Source organism: Poecile atricapillus, chromosome 24, assembly GCF_030490865.1.
Source record: "Poecile atricapillus isolate bPoeAtr1 chromosome 24, bPoeAtr1.hap1, whole genome shotgun sequence".
Classification (NCBI taxonomy): Eukaryota; Metazoa; Chordata; class Aves; order Passeriformes; family Paridae; genus Poecile; species Poecile atricapillus.
This window is the reverse complement of record NC_081272.1, coordinates 4940130-4954453: the sequence shown is the minus strand read 5'-3', so window position 1 is coordinate 4954453 and position 14324 is coordinate 4940130. Positions and strand designations below refer to the sequence as shown.

The following is a 14324-nucleotide window of genomic DNA, read 5'->3' as shown; positions in this document are numbered from 1 at the left end:
AGGAAAATGGAAGTACCCACTCTGGCATCCACCAGCACCCCCAGTAGGGAATGGGTGGGAACTCCCCAGGGAGTCACTGTGGGATTTTTGTCCCCATTCCAATGACTTCCTGCTGGATGAGAGCTGGGATTAGCAAAAGCACCTGCAGGATTTGGCCTGAAAATTAACAGAAATCAATGTGAACTGCAGCAATTATTAATTAGCACTGTAATTAATTTCAGATACAATGCACTGCTGATTAATGCTATGCAAACATACTTGGAGGGCTAATGAAGCACATTGGGATGTCCTGCTCCCAGGAGGAGACAGGAATCCATGGAAGGACACATGAATCCATGGGATGGCACATGAATCCATGAGAGGAGACATTAACTCATGGGAGGAGACAATAATCCATGGAAAGACACAGGAATCCATGGAAAAAGGACACATGAATCCATGAGAGGAGACATTAATGCATGAGGGGAGACATGAATCCAAGGGAGAACACGTGAATCCATGGGAGGAGACATTAATCCATGGGATGACACAAGAATCCATGGAAGGACACATGAATCCCATGGGATAACACATGGATCCATCGTAGGAAACGTGAATCCATGACAGGAGGCATTAACTCATGGAAGGACACATTAATCTATGGGAGGAAATAAGAATCCATGGGATAACACAGGAATCCATGGGATAACACAGGAATCCATGGGAGGACACAAGAATCCATGGGAGGACACAGGAATCCATGGGGTAACACAGGAATCCATGGAAGGACACAGGAATCCATGGGATAACACAGGAATCCATGGGATAACACAGGAACTCATGGGATAACACAGGAATCCATGGGATAACACATGAATCCATGGGAGGACACAGGAATCCATAGGAGGACACAGGAATCCATGGGATAACACATGAATCCACAGGAGGACACAGGAATCCATGGGATAACACAGGAACCCATGGGATAACACAGGAATCCATGGGATAACACAGGAATCCACAGGAGGACACAGGAAACCATGGGATAACACAGGAATCCATGGGATAACACAGGAATCCATGGGATAACACAGGAATCCATGGGATAACACATGAATCCACAGGAGGACACAGGAATCCATGGGAGGACACAGGAATCCATGGGATAACACAGGAATCCATGGGATAACACAGGAACTCATGGGATAACACAGGAATCCATGGGATAACACAGGAATCCATGGGATAACACAGGAATCCATGGGATAACACAGGAATCCATGGGATAACACAGGAATCCATGGGATAACACAGGAACTCATGGGATAACACAGGAATCCATGGGATAACACAGGAATCCATGGGAGGACACAGGAATCCATGGGATAACACAGGAATCCATGGGATAACACAGGAACTCATGGGATAACACAGGAATCCATGGGATAACACAGGAATCCACAGGAGGACACAGGAATCCATGGGATAACACATGAATCCATGGGAGGACACAGGAATCCATAGGAGGACACAGGAATCCATGGGATAACACATGAATCCACAGGAGGACACAGGAATCCATGGGATAACACAGGAATCCATGGGATAACACAGGAACCCATGGGATAACACAGGAATCCATGGGATAACACAGGAATCCACAGGAGGACACAGGAATCCATGGGATAACACAGGAATCCATGGGATAACACAGGAATCCACAGGAGGACACAGGAATCCATGGGATAACACAGGAATCCATGGGAGGACACAGGAATCCATGGGATAACACAGGAATCCATGGGATAACACAGGAATCCATGGGATAACACAGGAACTCATGGGATAACACAGGAACCCATGGGAGGACACAGGAATCCATGGGATAACACAGGAATCCACAGGAGGACACAGGAATCCATGGGATAGCACAGGAATCCATGGGATAACACAGGAATCCACGGGGTAACACAGGAATCCATGGGATAACACAGGAATCCATGGGATAACACAGGAATCCACAGGAGGACACGTGATTCCAGGCCAAGCACCGAGCAGAGCCGGTTTTGTGCCACACCCCTCCTCCATGGCCATACCTGGTATCCCTGGGAATTGTTCTGCATCCCAAAGAGAGGCACTCCTGGATCTGCACACGTCGTGAGGCTGGGATCTGTTAAAAACAGGGACAGGGATTTATGGGAGAACTCAGACCCTTCCAGGCTCCTGCTGCACCTCTGCAACACAAGCAGGATTTGGCTCCGAAGGAACACACGGCGACAAGGAAAAACACATGGATCTTCTTGTTCCTTAAATCCCTGCCTGCTGCAGCACAGAGGCACCTCATCCCTCAGGAGAATAACTGGGAACACTGTAAGAGACGGTCTGAAGTTTCCCTCATCTGCCTCACCACCATCGCAAGAACAGAGACCCTGAAGACCCCAGGGGACTTTGTGCAGGGGTTCTGGCCTGTTCTGTACCTCACACCTGCTCCCCAGAGCAATGAATCTCACCACAGCAGCCCACAAATCTCCCCACCTTTTGGCCAGCTGCCCCTTGCTTTGAAAGAGACTGTAAAAGTGACTTTTTAAGTTACTTTTGAGAGAGATCTCCCCACGGAAGAAGACACTGGAGACCCCGTCTCGTCTGTTGGTAGCCATAACCCCCCTTTTTCTCTCTTTTTACTTTACCTCTCTCCCTCTTTCTCTCCCTCTCATCTATCACATAACCCATGATGCTGGCACTAAAATAAAGATGCATCATTCCTGTTGTGATTTAAACTGAAGTCCCTTGGTGTCCTTTTTGCACTCTGAGATCAAACAAACCTCTCATGACTCCCGCTTGTGTTAGCGGATGGTGACAAACACACACCGTGGATCAGGACAGCTCTTCCCCACGTCCACACTGTGCCCTCTGCTCCCAGGGGCCATCCTGATCTCCAAGGACCATGATGATCCCGTCTCTTCCCTGCCCTCTGCTCCCAGGGGCCATCCTGATCTCCAAGGGCCATGATGATCCCATCTCTTCCCTGCCCTCTGCTCCCAGGGGCCATCCCCAGCTCCAAGGACCATGATGATCCTGTCTCTTCCCTGCCCTCTGCTCCCAGGGGCCATCCTGATCTCCAAGGACCATGATGATCCCATCTCTTCCCTGCCCTCTGCTCCCAGGGGCCATCCTGATCTCCAAGGACCATGATGATCCTGTCTCTTCCCTGCCCTCTGCTCCCAGGGGCCATCCTGATCTCCAAGGACCATGATGATCCTGTCTCTTCCCTGCCCTCTGCTCCCAAGGGCCATCCCCAGCTCCAAGGACCACGGGATTGGGATTGGAAGTGAGGTGAGCCCCCAAATCCTGCAGCAGTGCCCAGAGGGGCCCCCCTTACCGATGCAGCTGGGCTGGGTCCCGCTCCAGGTGCCATCGGACTGGCAGAACCTCCGTGCTGATCCCACGAGCACCAGCGGGGCCAGGCAGGAGAAGGACACGGACGAGCGGTAGGTGAAACCTCGGTCCTCCCGCCTGCCCTGGGCCGGGGTCCCCGGGTCCCCACAGAACACGGCTGCAACAGCAAAGGGACAAGGACATGGCCACAGATCCCTCCAGGAATGTCACATCCCATCCAGGTCTATCAGAGCCCATCCAAATTCACGATTAACTTGGGAATCAGAAGGCGCTGCTGGCTGCACTCCTTGTAATTCTCTCCTTTTGGCTGTTAATTAACTTCCACCTTCTCCCCTGGATTTGCCTTTTTCCCCCTCTTTTTTCTCCCATAATTGCACGGTGTCACTTTGTTCCTTGGGTCACTAATTATCCCAGATCGAGGGAAAGGATCATGAGGAACGGTGAGGCGTTTGTGGGATTTAATATGAAAATGGATATTGTGCAGCTGGAGAAGGAACTCAGAGGTGCCTTTAGCATCAGGAGATGTTTAATTCCCTTTTTTTTTTGGTGTTTGCTGTTGTATCAAACCCACCCAGCATTCACATAACATTCCCAACTTCTGCTGCAACAAGGTGCCCTTTGCCAAAGGATTTTTTGGCAGTTCCAGGATTCCTGATTGCAGGAGATTTGGTCACTGAGGGCAAACACACTGTTTGGAGGATGTTTTGTAATGGAACACGGAAAATGCCTGGATTTGGCCCAAATGTGGCCTCACCCTTCTGTCATAAGGGTGGAGTGACCACCTGTGTCCCTGGAGTGACCACCTGTGTCCCTGGAGTGACCACCTGTGTCTCTGGAGTGACCACCTGTGTCTTTGGAGTGACCACCTGTGCCCCTGGAGTGACCACCTGTGTCTCTGGAGTGACCACCTGTGTCCCTGCAGTGACCACCTGTGTCTCTGGAGTGACCACCTGTGTCTCTGGAGTGACCACCTGTGTCTTTGGAGTGACCACCTGTGCCCCTGGAGTGACCACCTGTGTCCCTGGAGTGACCACCTGTGTCTTTGGAGTGACCACCTGTGTCTTTGGAGTGACCACCTGTGCCCCTGGAGTGACCACCTGTGTCTTTGGAGTGACCACCTGTGCCCCTGGAGTGACCACCTGTGTCTTTGGAGTGACCACCTGTGCCCCTGCAGTGACCACCTGTGTCTCTGGAGTGACCACCTGTGTCCCTGCAGTGACCACCTGTGTCTCTGGAGTGACCACCTGTGTCTCTGGAGTGACCACCTGTGTCCCTGCAGTGACCACCTGTGTCTCTGCAGTGACCACCACCTGTGTCCCTGGAGTGACCACCAACTGTGTCCCTGCAGTGACCACCTGTGTCTCTGCAGTGACCACCTGTGTCTTTGGAGTGACCACCTGTGTCCCTGGAGTGACCACCTGTGTCTCTGCAGTGACCATGTGTGTCTCTGCAGTGACCACCTGTGCCCCTGGAGTGACCACCTGTGTCCCTGGAGTGACCACCTGTGCCCCTGGAGTGACCACTTGTGTCTCTGCAGTGACCACCTGTGCCCCTGCAGTGACCACCTGTGCCCCTGCAGTGACCACCTGTGTCTCTGCCTTCTCCTTACAGGTGCCAAACCAAGGCTCCCAAATCACCAAGGCACGTGGGAGTGGGAGAGCAGCCAGACTTTGTCTCCAGGCTCCTGAAACATGACCACGGCACCAAAAATTCCCACTCCAGCTGAAGGAAAACTTCACTTGGGAACAGGGCAGGAAGCACAGCAAGGTTCCTCTGAACCCTGAGCTGCTGAACCAGTGACAAAGAGGAAAAAAGTTGGGAAAAGCCCCAGAAACCTGTATTTTAAGCAGAAGCCCGTTGATTGGTGGTGGGAAAGTGGGAATCTGGCTACTCACGGAAGCACTGGGGGATCTCCCCGCTCCAGGAGCCGTTGCCCTCGCAGGTGAGCACGGCGGGCAGGGACAGCTGGTACCCCTCGAGGCAGGCGTAGCTGACGCTGGAGCCCCAGCTGAAATCCGAGCCCACCACCTTCCCGTTGGGAATGGCCTGGGGAGCTCTGCAGGTGATGGCTGCAGGGGAAAAGGAAAAGGGAAAAAAGGGGGAAAGGGGGAAAAGGGGGAAAAAAAGGGGGAAAAAAAGGGGGGAAAAAAAGGGGGAAAAAAAAGGGGGAAAAAAAAGGGGGAAAAAAAAGGGGGAAAAAAAGGGGGAAAAAAAAGGGGGAAAAGTGAGAAAAAAAGGGAAAAAAGGGAAAAAAGGGAAAAAAGGGAAAAGGGGGAAAAGGGGGAAAAGGGGGAAAAGGGGGAAAAGGGGGAAAAAGGGGGAAAAAGGGGGGAAAAGGGGGGAAAAGGGGGAAAAAGGGAAAAGGGGGAAAAAGGGGAAAAGGGGGAAAAGGGGGAAAAGGGGGAAAAGGGGGGAAAAAAGGGGAAAAAAAGGAAAAAAGGGAAAAAAGGGAAAAAAGGGAAAAAAGGGGAAAAAAGCGGAAAAAAAGCGGAAAAAGGGGAAAATGGAAAAAAGAAAAAAGGGAAAAAAGGGGAAAAAGGAAAAAAGGGGAAAAAAGGAAAAAAAGAAAAAAAAAGAAAAAGGGAAAAAAAAGGGAAAAAGGGGAAAAAAGGGAAAAAGGAAAAGCAGGGTCGGGTCTCTCCACCTCTTAAATTATTTCCATTAACAAGCGAATTCTGTGTAGGAGCAAAGTCACCTCCTGCTCTCCAAGAGCATCTCCCAGGATTGGCACAAAGTAGGGTCAAACCCATTGAAGTTTGGAGTTAAATCCCAAATCACAAAATATCTGTGAGAAGGGATCCATGAGGATCATCCAGTCCAAGCCCTGGCCCTGCACAGACAATCCCAAAATCCCACCCTGTGTATCCCTGAGACCGTTGTCCAAATATTCCTTGAGATCTTATGGCTGTGCCCATTCCCTGGGGAGCCCGTTCACTGCCCCACCACCCTCTGGAGGAAGAATTCTTTCCTAAACATCTCTAAAAATCTGATTTTGGAGTCAATGCTCCTTCTCAGCTGAAGGTAAAAATCTGCCCTGACATGGTGTGAAAACTCATCCCAGATTTCCCCAAAGATTCACACATTTTGGACAACCTGACTGTGGCTCAGATGAGCAGCTGAAGCCACAACCTGTCAGGTTTTCACCCACTCTGGGGTGTTTTGAAATGACATTTTTGCAGCACTCTGCTTTTCAGCTCAGAGGAGCTAAACCCGTGCCTCCAAATGAGACTCTTGGCCACATTCTGGATCATTCCTGCAGCATTTGCACAGTGCAGAGAATGAAAAAGGAGAGGAAAAATTGTTCTTTATAGCCTCTGAAGGAGCTGGAGTGCATTTGAACGTTTTTATGTGGCCTGTGTTTATATCAGCGCCGTGACAGGTGAATTTTCCAGACTCTTAAAGGAGCACAGAAATGCTGCCACATGTCTTATCTGCACTGGGGTGTGAGCAAAGGAGATCCAGCCTGCCCAGCCACTGCTTTCTTGTTTCCCTTTTCTATCTCTGAACCACAGGAACCATCTCAGAATAATGAAAAGACTCGCAGGGAACATTTTTCAGATGTTCCTGGGTGATGCCAGCAAAGCATCTGCTGGCAAAACACAATATTTCATCCCAGTTTGATGCGAGTTTTTGTGTAAAATCACTTTACTTCCTGGGCTTTGCTCCTTCTCTAGCACAAGGAGAAGAGCAACTCCCACCTCCCTCCCAGGCACAGACTGATAGCCCTGAAGACATCAAGGCCTTCCTTGAAAAATGCCACGAATTTTAGACGGAATGAGGGAGTGGAGGAATGCCCAGCCAGGCTTCCAGGGAAACCGGTGGCCTGCAAAACTTGTCTCCTGCAGCATGCCCAGGATTGGTACCTTTGCAGACAGGTTTGGTGCCGTTCCAGGTGCGGTCTCTGGTGCAGGTGAGAGCAGCTGCCCTGTCTGACTCCATCATGAAGCCGGGAGTGCACTGGAACACCACGGATTTGTTGTAGGTGAAGTCGCTGCCCAGCCTGAGCCCGTTGGCTGGCACGCCGGGGTCTCCACAGTTGATCACTGCCAAGCAAGGGAAAAAGGAGAATTTCTGGCAGCTGGAACCGTGCCTGTGATGGTCCTGAGCGGGATTGAACCAGTTAAATGTGGAACAGGTTTGTAGCAGGGCGGATGTGGATCGAGCTGGAGCTTAATGGCTCATTAAAGCCTTGCAAGGATTAACACTCATTAAACATTAAAGCAAACCCGGGTCAAACCTGGGTGAAGGGAAGGCAGTTTGCCTACAGCACTCCCCACTTAGCCCAGTTACTGCCTCTGATGTAAATCCACCTTGGTCAGCACCCCCGTTCCAGCCCTTCCCGAGGGTCCCTGAGCTCACACACATCCCTGCCCCAGGAATGGCACACTCAGGAGCACACCCTCCAGCTCGGCCAACACCCACTCCCAAAATTATTCCAGAGCTCCCCCCATCCAGCTGGAAAAAGACAACCCTGGAGCAAGATTTTTCCATTAGGTCCCGGCAGAATTCCCAGGCTGAGCCGCTGCTGGTGCCAGGCCAAGCTTTACCAGAGTTTCTCAGGGTGCCATGGTGTGTTGGTGCCTCAGGATTTCAGCTTTTCTGTTTTTCATACATTTGTAACCCTGCAGTTCTTCAGTGTGTAACTCCAAACTCCACACACAGTGTGAGCTGCTGCTTTCCCATTTGGGTCAAACACAGCAATTCCTCTCCAGGCCTGGCAATCAAAGACACCTCACTGCCTCAGGCCCCCAGAGATGGAAACAAAAGGGAGTTGGGGGCAGCAAACTTGGGGTAAATGACTTCATTACCTGAAGCTGGAATTGGGAGATTAACCCCAATATGCAAATGGCCCAAACTTATAAAAGTGTGAAACCCCTGACCCGTGGTCCATTTTGGGTGCAGCTCCTGGGGGGCTTTGTCTGCCTGAAATGTCCCTGAAGGCCCCTCAATAAACAGAACTGCTTTTTATTCCCTGAATTCTGTCTGGCCTCTGTTTTTAGATGTCCCCAAAAGGCACCATGTGGGCACAGCTGGGCCTGGCAGCTCTCCCTGTGCCAGGGTTCCATCCCAGTGCTCACCAGTGCACTCGGGGCTGGTCCCAGTCCATGTCCCGTTGACGGTGCAGTGCCTGCTCAGCACCCCTGTGGAGTAATAACCTTCCCTGCACTGGTAGATGATGGAGCTGGAGAACACCAGACCGTCGTTGAAGATCACCCTGGCATTGCTAGGTGTTCCAGGATTCCCACAGGAGATCACTGGGAAGGGAAATGGTGAAATTAAAATAAACATAAAACACAAACCAACTCCCAGAACTCCAAGGGTTTCCCCCTGCATTGCCTGTCCTCAGTAAAGGCGAATTCTGGGGACACGAGAACACTTCTGGGGACACCAGGGCAATCCTGGGGACATGAGAACACTCCTGGGGACACCAGGGCAATCCTGGGGACATGAGAACACTTCTGGGGACATCAGGGCAGTCGTGGGGACACCAGAGGAATTCTGGGGACACGAAAACACTTCTGGGGACACCAGGGCAATTCTGGGGACATGAGAACACTTCTGGGGACATGAGAACACTTCTGGGGACACCAGGGCAGCTCTTGGGGACATGAGAACACTTCTGGGGACATCAGGGCAATCCTGGGGACATGAGAACACTTGTGGAGACACCAGAGCAGTCGTGGGGACACCAGGGCAGCTCTTGGGGACACGAGAACACTTGTGGGGACACCAGGGCAGTCGTGGGGACACCAGGGCAGCTCTAGGGGACATGAGAACATTTCTGGGGACACCAGGGCAATCCTGGGGACACGAGAACACTGCTGGTGACACCAGGGCAGCTCTGGGGGTGGTGGCACAGGGATTACCTTCACATTCGGGCTGTGTGCCGCTCCAGGAGCCGTTGGAGTGGCAGATCCTCTCGGAGGAGCCCCGTAGGGTGTAGCCGGGCTCGCAGCTGAACCTCACCACGCTGCCCACGTCAAAGGTGTCCCCCAGGCCAATCCCGTGGGAAGGGATCCCGGGATCACCGCACACACCCTGGCTGCCCCCTGCCCAGGGAGAGCACAGAGTCACCAGAGCCACCAGGGGACAGCTGCTCCTGTCCCTTGTCACCCCCAACAGCAATTGCAGCGGAGCAGTGGAATTCCAGATTAAACATTCCCCAATTCCAGCAGCCCCCTGGTTATGAGCTGGATGCAAACACGGCCACAATTCCCGAATTCCAGGATGAAACCTCCAGCCTCAGTCACAGGGATGTTTCCCCTCCATGAAGGAATTCCCACATGCTCCAAGCCAGCCCTGCTGTGCTCAGGGAACAAGGAGGGATCGGAGCAGGGGAGGAAGGGAAAAGGGAGAAGGGAGAAGGGAGAAGGGAGAAGGGAGAAGGGAGAAGGGAGAAGGGAGAAGGGAGAAGGGAGAAGGGAGAAGGGAGAAGGGAGAAGGGAGAAGGGAGAAGGGAGAAGGGAGAAGGGAGAAGGGAGAAGGGAAAAGGGAAAAGGGAAAAGGGAGAAGGGAAAAGGGAGAAGGGAAAAGGGAGAAGGGAAAAGGGAGAAGGGAAAAGGGAGAAGGGAAAAGGGAGAAGGGAGAAGGGAAAAGGGAAAGGTTAGGGAAGTTCAGGGAAGTTTAGAGAAGTTCAAGGAAGGGAAGTTCAGGGAAGGGAAGTTCAGGGAAGGGAAGTTCAGGGAAGTTCAGGGAAGGGAAGGCACCAGGAGCCCCCTCCAGGCACTAAGAAGAGGTGATGATGGGTGGGAGGTGATGACCATGAGTGAGTGACCATGGCATGGCCCTTCCCGAGGTCTCTCACCAGAGCAGTGTGGCAGGGAGCCGCTCCAGCGCCCGTCCAGCTGGCACATCCGTGTGGAATTCCCGACCAGGGTGCGCCTGCCCAGGCAGCTGTACCTGACCACAGAGCCCACCGTGTGCTTGTCCCCCGAGATCTGCGCGTGGGGAGGGAACCCAGGGTGGCCACACGACACCACTGCAAGAGAGGCACCAGCTTCAGCCCCCAGGAATTCCAGAATTCTGCCTTGGGGGGGAACTTAAACATCAGTTAATTCCAACCCTTTCCATGGGCAGGGTCACTATTCCCCATCCCAGGCTGCTCCAAGTCCTGCCCAGCCTGACCCTGGATTCCAGGGATGGGGACACTTCCAGCTTCCAAGGCCTCCCCACCCTCATAGGGAAGTTCAACATGGGGGAAACAAAACAATGGGAAAACTTTTAGCTTTTAACCTCAGGAATCCATGGAATCAGTGGTAAAACTGAACTGAGTTTCCAAATGCCCACAAATCCTCCAAATCCCAACATTTTAAGGAAGGAGATCCTTTGTACTCAAGGGGGGCTGAGGGAGCCTGGGATCGGGTTTTAACAGGAATTCCCTTCCAGCTGTGGGAACATGGATCATCACTCGCCAATTCCCCAGGATCCATGCAAGGGGTGAGGACAGGACAAAAGGAGAGGAAAATGTGCCCAAAACTGCTTGGTGGGACTTGGTGTGGAGGGATAAACATGGAAAAAACAAAAGGAACAATCCCAGCTTTGGAACAGCTCAGGCCAATTGGAATTTCCAGAGTTCCGAAGCCATTCCTGAGGGCAGGGAATGGGACTGCAGCTGGTTTAGTGCCCAGAGGGACAAACTGGTCATGCAGGGGGTGGAGCTGCTCCTGCCTGCACCTCCCTGAGGCAGCTAAAATCCACTCTGGATCCTGAATTCCCAGTCTAACACTGGGACTCACTCACTCACTCACTCATGTGAGCCCTCCCTGTGCTCCAGAGTTGCTCCTGCCCTCTCCACCTGCACCATCCCAGCAGGATCCTCTCCTCAAACCCCAAAATCCATCAGCATTCCACCCAGAACCCCCCAAATCCAGCAGGTTCTGCCTGTCCCTACACAGAGAACCCCCCCAGAAGTACCCCTCTCCTCTCCTCAACCCCAAACTCCCTTGCCTGTGAAGCTCCTGAAAGCACTGGGATCATTCCCACGTGCATTTTTGGGGTTTTTCCCTCCTGAACCCTGCTAAACCCTGTGGGATGAGCAGCTGGGCTGGACAGGGAGGGTTGGGGCCACTTACAAAGGCACTGGGGGAGGGCTCTGTCCCACGTGCCATCGCCCTGGCACGTCAGGACGTGTGTTCCCAACAAATAAAATCCGTGGATGCACTGATAGGACACAGTGGTGCCGAAGCTGAACCTGTGGGGGCCGCTCGGCTGCACTTGCCGGACGCTGTTTTCCAGGTGCCCAGGGTCAGAACAGTTCACAACTGCGAACAAACAACAGAATAACACCCGAAAAATAACGGGAAGCAAAGGGTGGGGTAGAAAAATGTGGTATTCTCAAAATAAAAATAAAAAAAAGCAGGAAAAAGGGTGGGAAATTGAAGATTTTGTACTGTGATTTAAGTTTTGGGTTTTTTTCCCCTGAGATTTTTGAGGGTGGGAGTGGAAAAATTCTTTGTGAAAAGGGGAAAAAAGGGAGTCCAGGCAATCCTGCAGGTTCTCACCACGCAGCAGAGCCTTGATCTCCAGCCTCAGATTGGGATTTAGATTATCCAGCTGGGAATAACTGATCCCAAACTGGGATTTCCACCATCCAATGAGGAATAACCGATAATCCAGCATGGCCAGAGATCCTGGATTAGGGGAATGCAGAGGGAGGGAGTGCAGGGAGGGGAGGGGATTTGGGAAGTGAACCTGAGTGCTGATCCTGTGGGAAAAAGGGAACAGAGCTCTACACAAAGCTTTGGCAGTGGAGCAAAAGCTGCTCCAGAGTGTCTGATCCCAAATTTCCTTGTGTTCCTCCCACTTCCAGCACACTCCAAGCCTTGGAGAACGCAGCCAGGCGAGAAAACCCCAAGGTTTGATCCATGGTTTTTACAGCAGCCCTGGGATCTCCAACATCCTCTGGGGGTGGTTTACAGGGATTTCTGGCTTGGGAACACGGAGAATTCCCGGAGGAAGGCCCAGACTGACCTCGGCAGGAGGGCAGGGTGCTGCTCCACTGGCCATTGGCCAGGCACTGGGATTGGGAAGCTCCCTCCAGGCGGAAGCCGGGGTTGCACTGGAATTTGGCCACGTCGTTGAGGTTGAACTGGGAGCCCTGGGTGATGCCGTTGGGGGGGTTGCCAGGGTGGCCACAGGTGATGGCTGCAAGCACAAAATGGAAATGTCACTTGATTTATTCCTGGGGAAAAAAGTGGGTTGTTCATTGGGAAAAGTTCTGGAGGTAGGAGAGCATAAAAACCCAGACATCAATCCCAAAACCCAAAGATTTGGGGCCTGCTCTGTTGAGATACGGGATCACATTGAGAGAATGGGATTTTTGTACGTTTTACTGGCACCAGGAATTCCCTGCACCCCTCTCCAGGATCCCACTGATTTACACCACATATCCCTCTCCAAAAATCCCAGCTCCTGATCTTAATCCCACACCACCCCAGGCATCCCAAACTCTGTTGTTCCCTCCCTCTTTCCCCATGCCAGTCCTGCCTGCTCCCTGCAGGGAAAAGTTACACCTGGAAGCAGAGGGAAAAGAGGGAAAATAGGAGGAAAATCAGGAGGAAAATCAGAATTCCAGCACAGGGCTTGAAGAGATGAAATCTGCCCAAGTGGGAGAAACTTTGTGGGAAAATTTTACTTCCAAATCCCTGAAGTGATGATGTTTCTGGAGTTTGGTTTTTTTCCCTGAGGTTGGTGTTGGTGCAGGATGAGGTGAAGGGCACAGGAGCTGCTCTGGCAACTCCCAGGGAAGCAAAGACAATTCCAGCATCCCAAATTCTTCTGGGAAGTGGCTGGAACATTGTGCTGTCACCTCAGCAGGTGACACAGGGAGGGCACAGCCCTGCTGCTGGCACAGCCTTTGATTCCAGCCATGTCCATGGCACAAAAGGAAACTCGGGATGAGCCATCAGGAGATTCTTGGCTGCCTAAGGGATGTGACATCCTGGGACAGCTGAGGACAAAGCTTTATTGATCATTGTCACACAGAATGTCCTGATTTGTCCATCAGGACAAATCTGGTTTTCCTGGACAGCTGCCAGCAGCAGGAGATTGAAGGGAAGATGAAATTCCCACAAAAGACCCATAACAAATCTGACTGCCCAGGCTGGGCTGGAGCACGGGGATGGGGATTTATTCCTGATCCAAGCTGGTGACAGGAATAAATGAGGAATATGGAGTGCTGCAGGAAGCAGAGCCAGGTTTGGGATATCATTATACATGTTTGCAAACAGGAGGGATTCTGTCCCTGGAAAAAAAAAAATGGATCCAGTTCCACAGATCAAACAGAGGAGGTGACTGCAGCAGGTTGGGAAGGGAAATAGCAGGAGAACAGGGAATGGTGCTGTGCCTTGAGTGGGGTCAAAAAAGTCCTGAGGTCCCTCATTGCAGAGCACACCAGAGCTCAGATCAACAATCCCAAATTTGTTCCCCCAAGGCCTAATGTGTGCAGTAACTCAGAATTCCAGAATGACTTGGGATGGAAAGAGGTTTAAAGCCCATCCCATTCCAGCCCCTGACATGGGCATGAGAGTAAATTCCACCCTTTCCACCATTCTTTTCCAAAAAATCTCTGGTCCTCTGGTGTCTGAGGACCTCAGACACCCCCCGGATTTTGGAGTCACTTCTAACTTTGACAACTTAATCCTGATTTTTTGTTTTCTGGCTGGATTCTGCCAGGTCATTCTCCCCTTCCCATCTTCTTCTTCTTGTGCCCCAGCACAGAAAGCTCCAAACCAGACCGCAGAGATGGGAACAAACAACTGGAGCACCACGATATGAAATCCAGGGATTGTGCTGCCTGTTGATAAGAAGATGCTTCAACTTATCAACACCTGAGAGCTGCAGGGAGTTGGTTAATTGGGTTATTTCCTGGGAAGATAAACGAGGAGGTTGGACAAGGTGATTTGGGGGAGAGCAGAGGAGAGATCCTCATTTTCCATGGACACGGAGCG

At 51.9% G+C, this 14324-nt stretch overlaps 1 protein-coding gene across 1 annotated transcript in view; it reads right to left on the bottom strand.

Moving 5' to 3' along the window:
• Positions 1-14324, bottom strand: part of CSMD2 (CUB and Sushi multiple domains 2) — a 278621-nt gene that overhangs the window by 14015 nt on the left and 250282 nt on the right. Inside the window, exons 55-63 of the mRNA XM_058856609.1 lie at positions 12346-12519; positions 11448-11636; positions 10181-10354; positions 9243-9425; positions 8454-8630; positions 7239-7418; positions 5271-5444; positions 3359-3532; positions 2076-2149 (exon numbers count right to left, since the gene is read on the bottom strand). Coding sequence (XP_058712592.1) covers positions 2076-2149; positions 3359-3532; positions 5271-5444; positions 7239-7418; positions 8454-8630; positions 9243-9425; positions 10181-10354; positions 11448-11636; positions 12346-12519 — 1499 coding nt within the window. The remainder of the gene's footprint in view (positions 1-2075; positions 2150-3358; positions 3533-5270; positions 5445-7238; positions 7419-8453; positions 8631-9242; positions 9426-10180; positions 10355-11447; positions 11637-12345; positions 12520-14324) is intronic.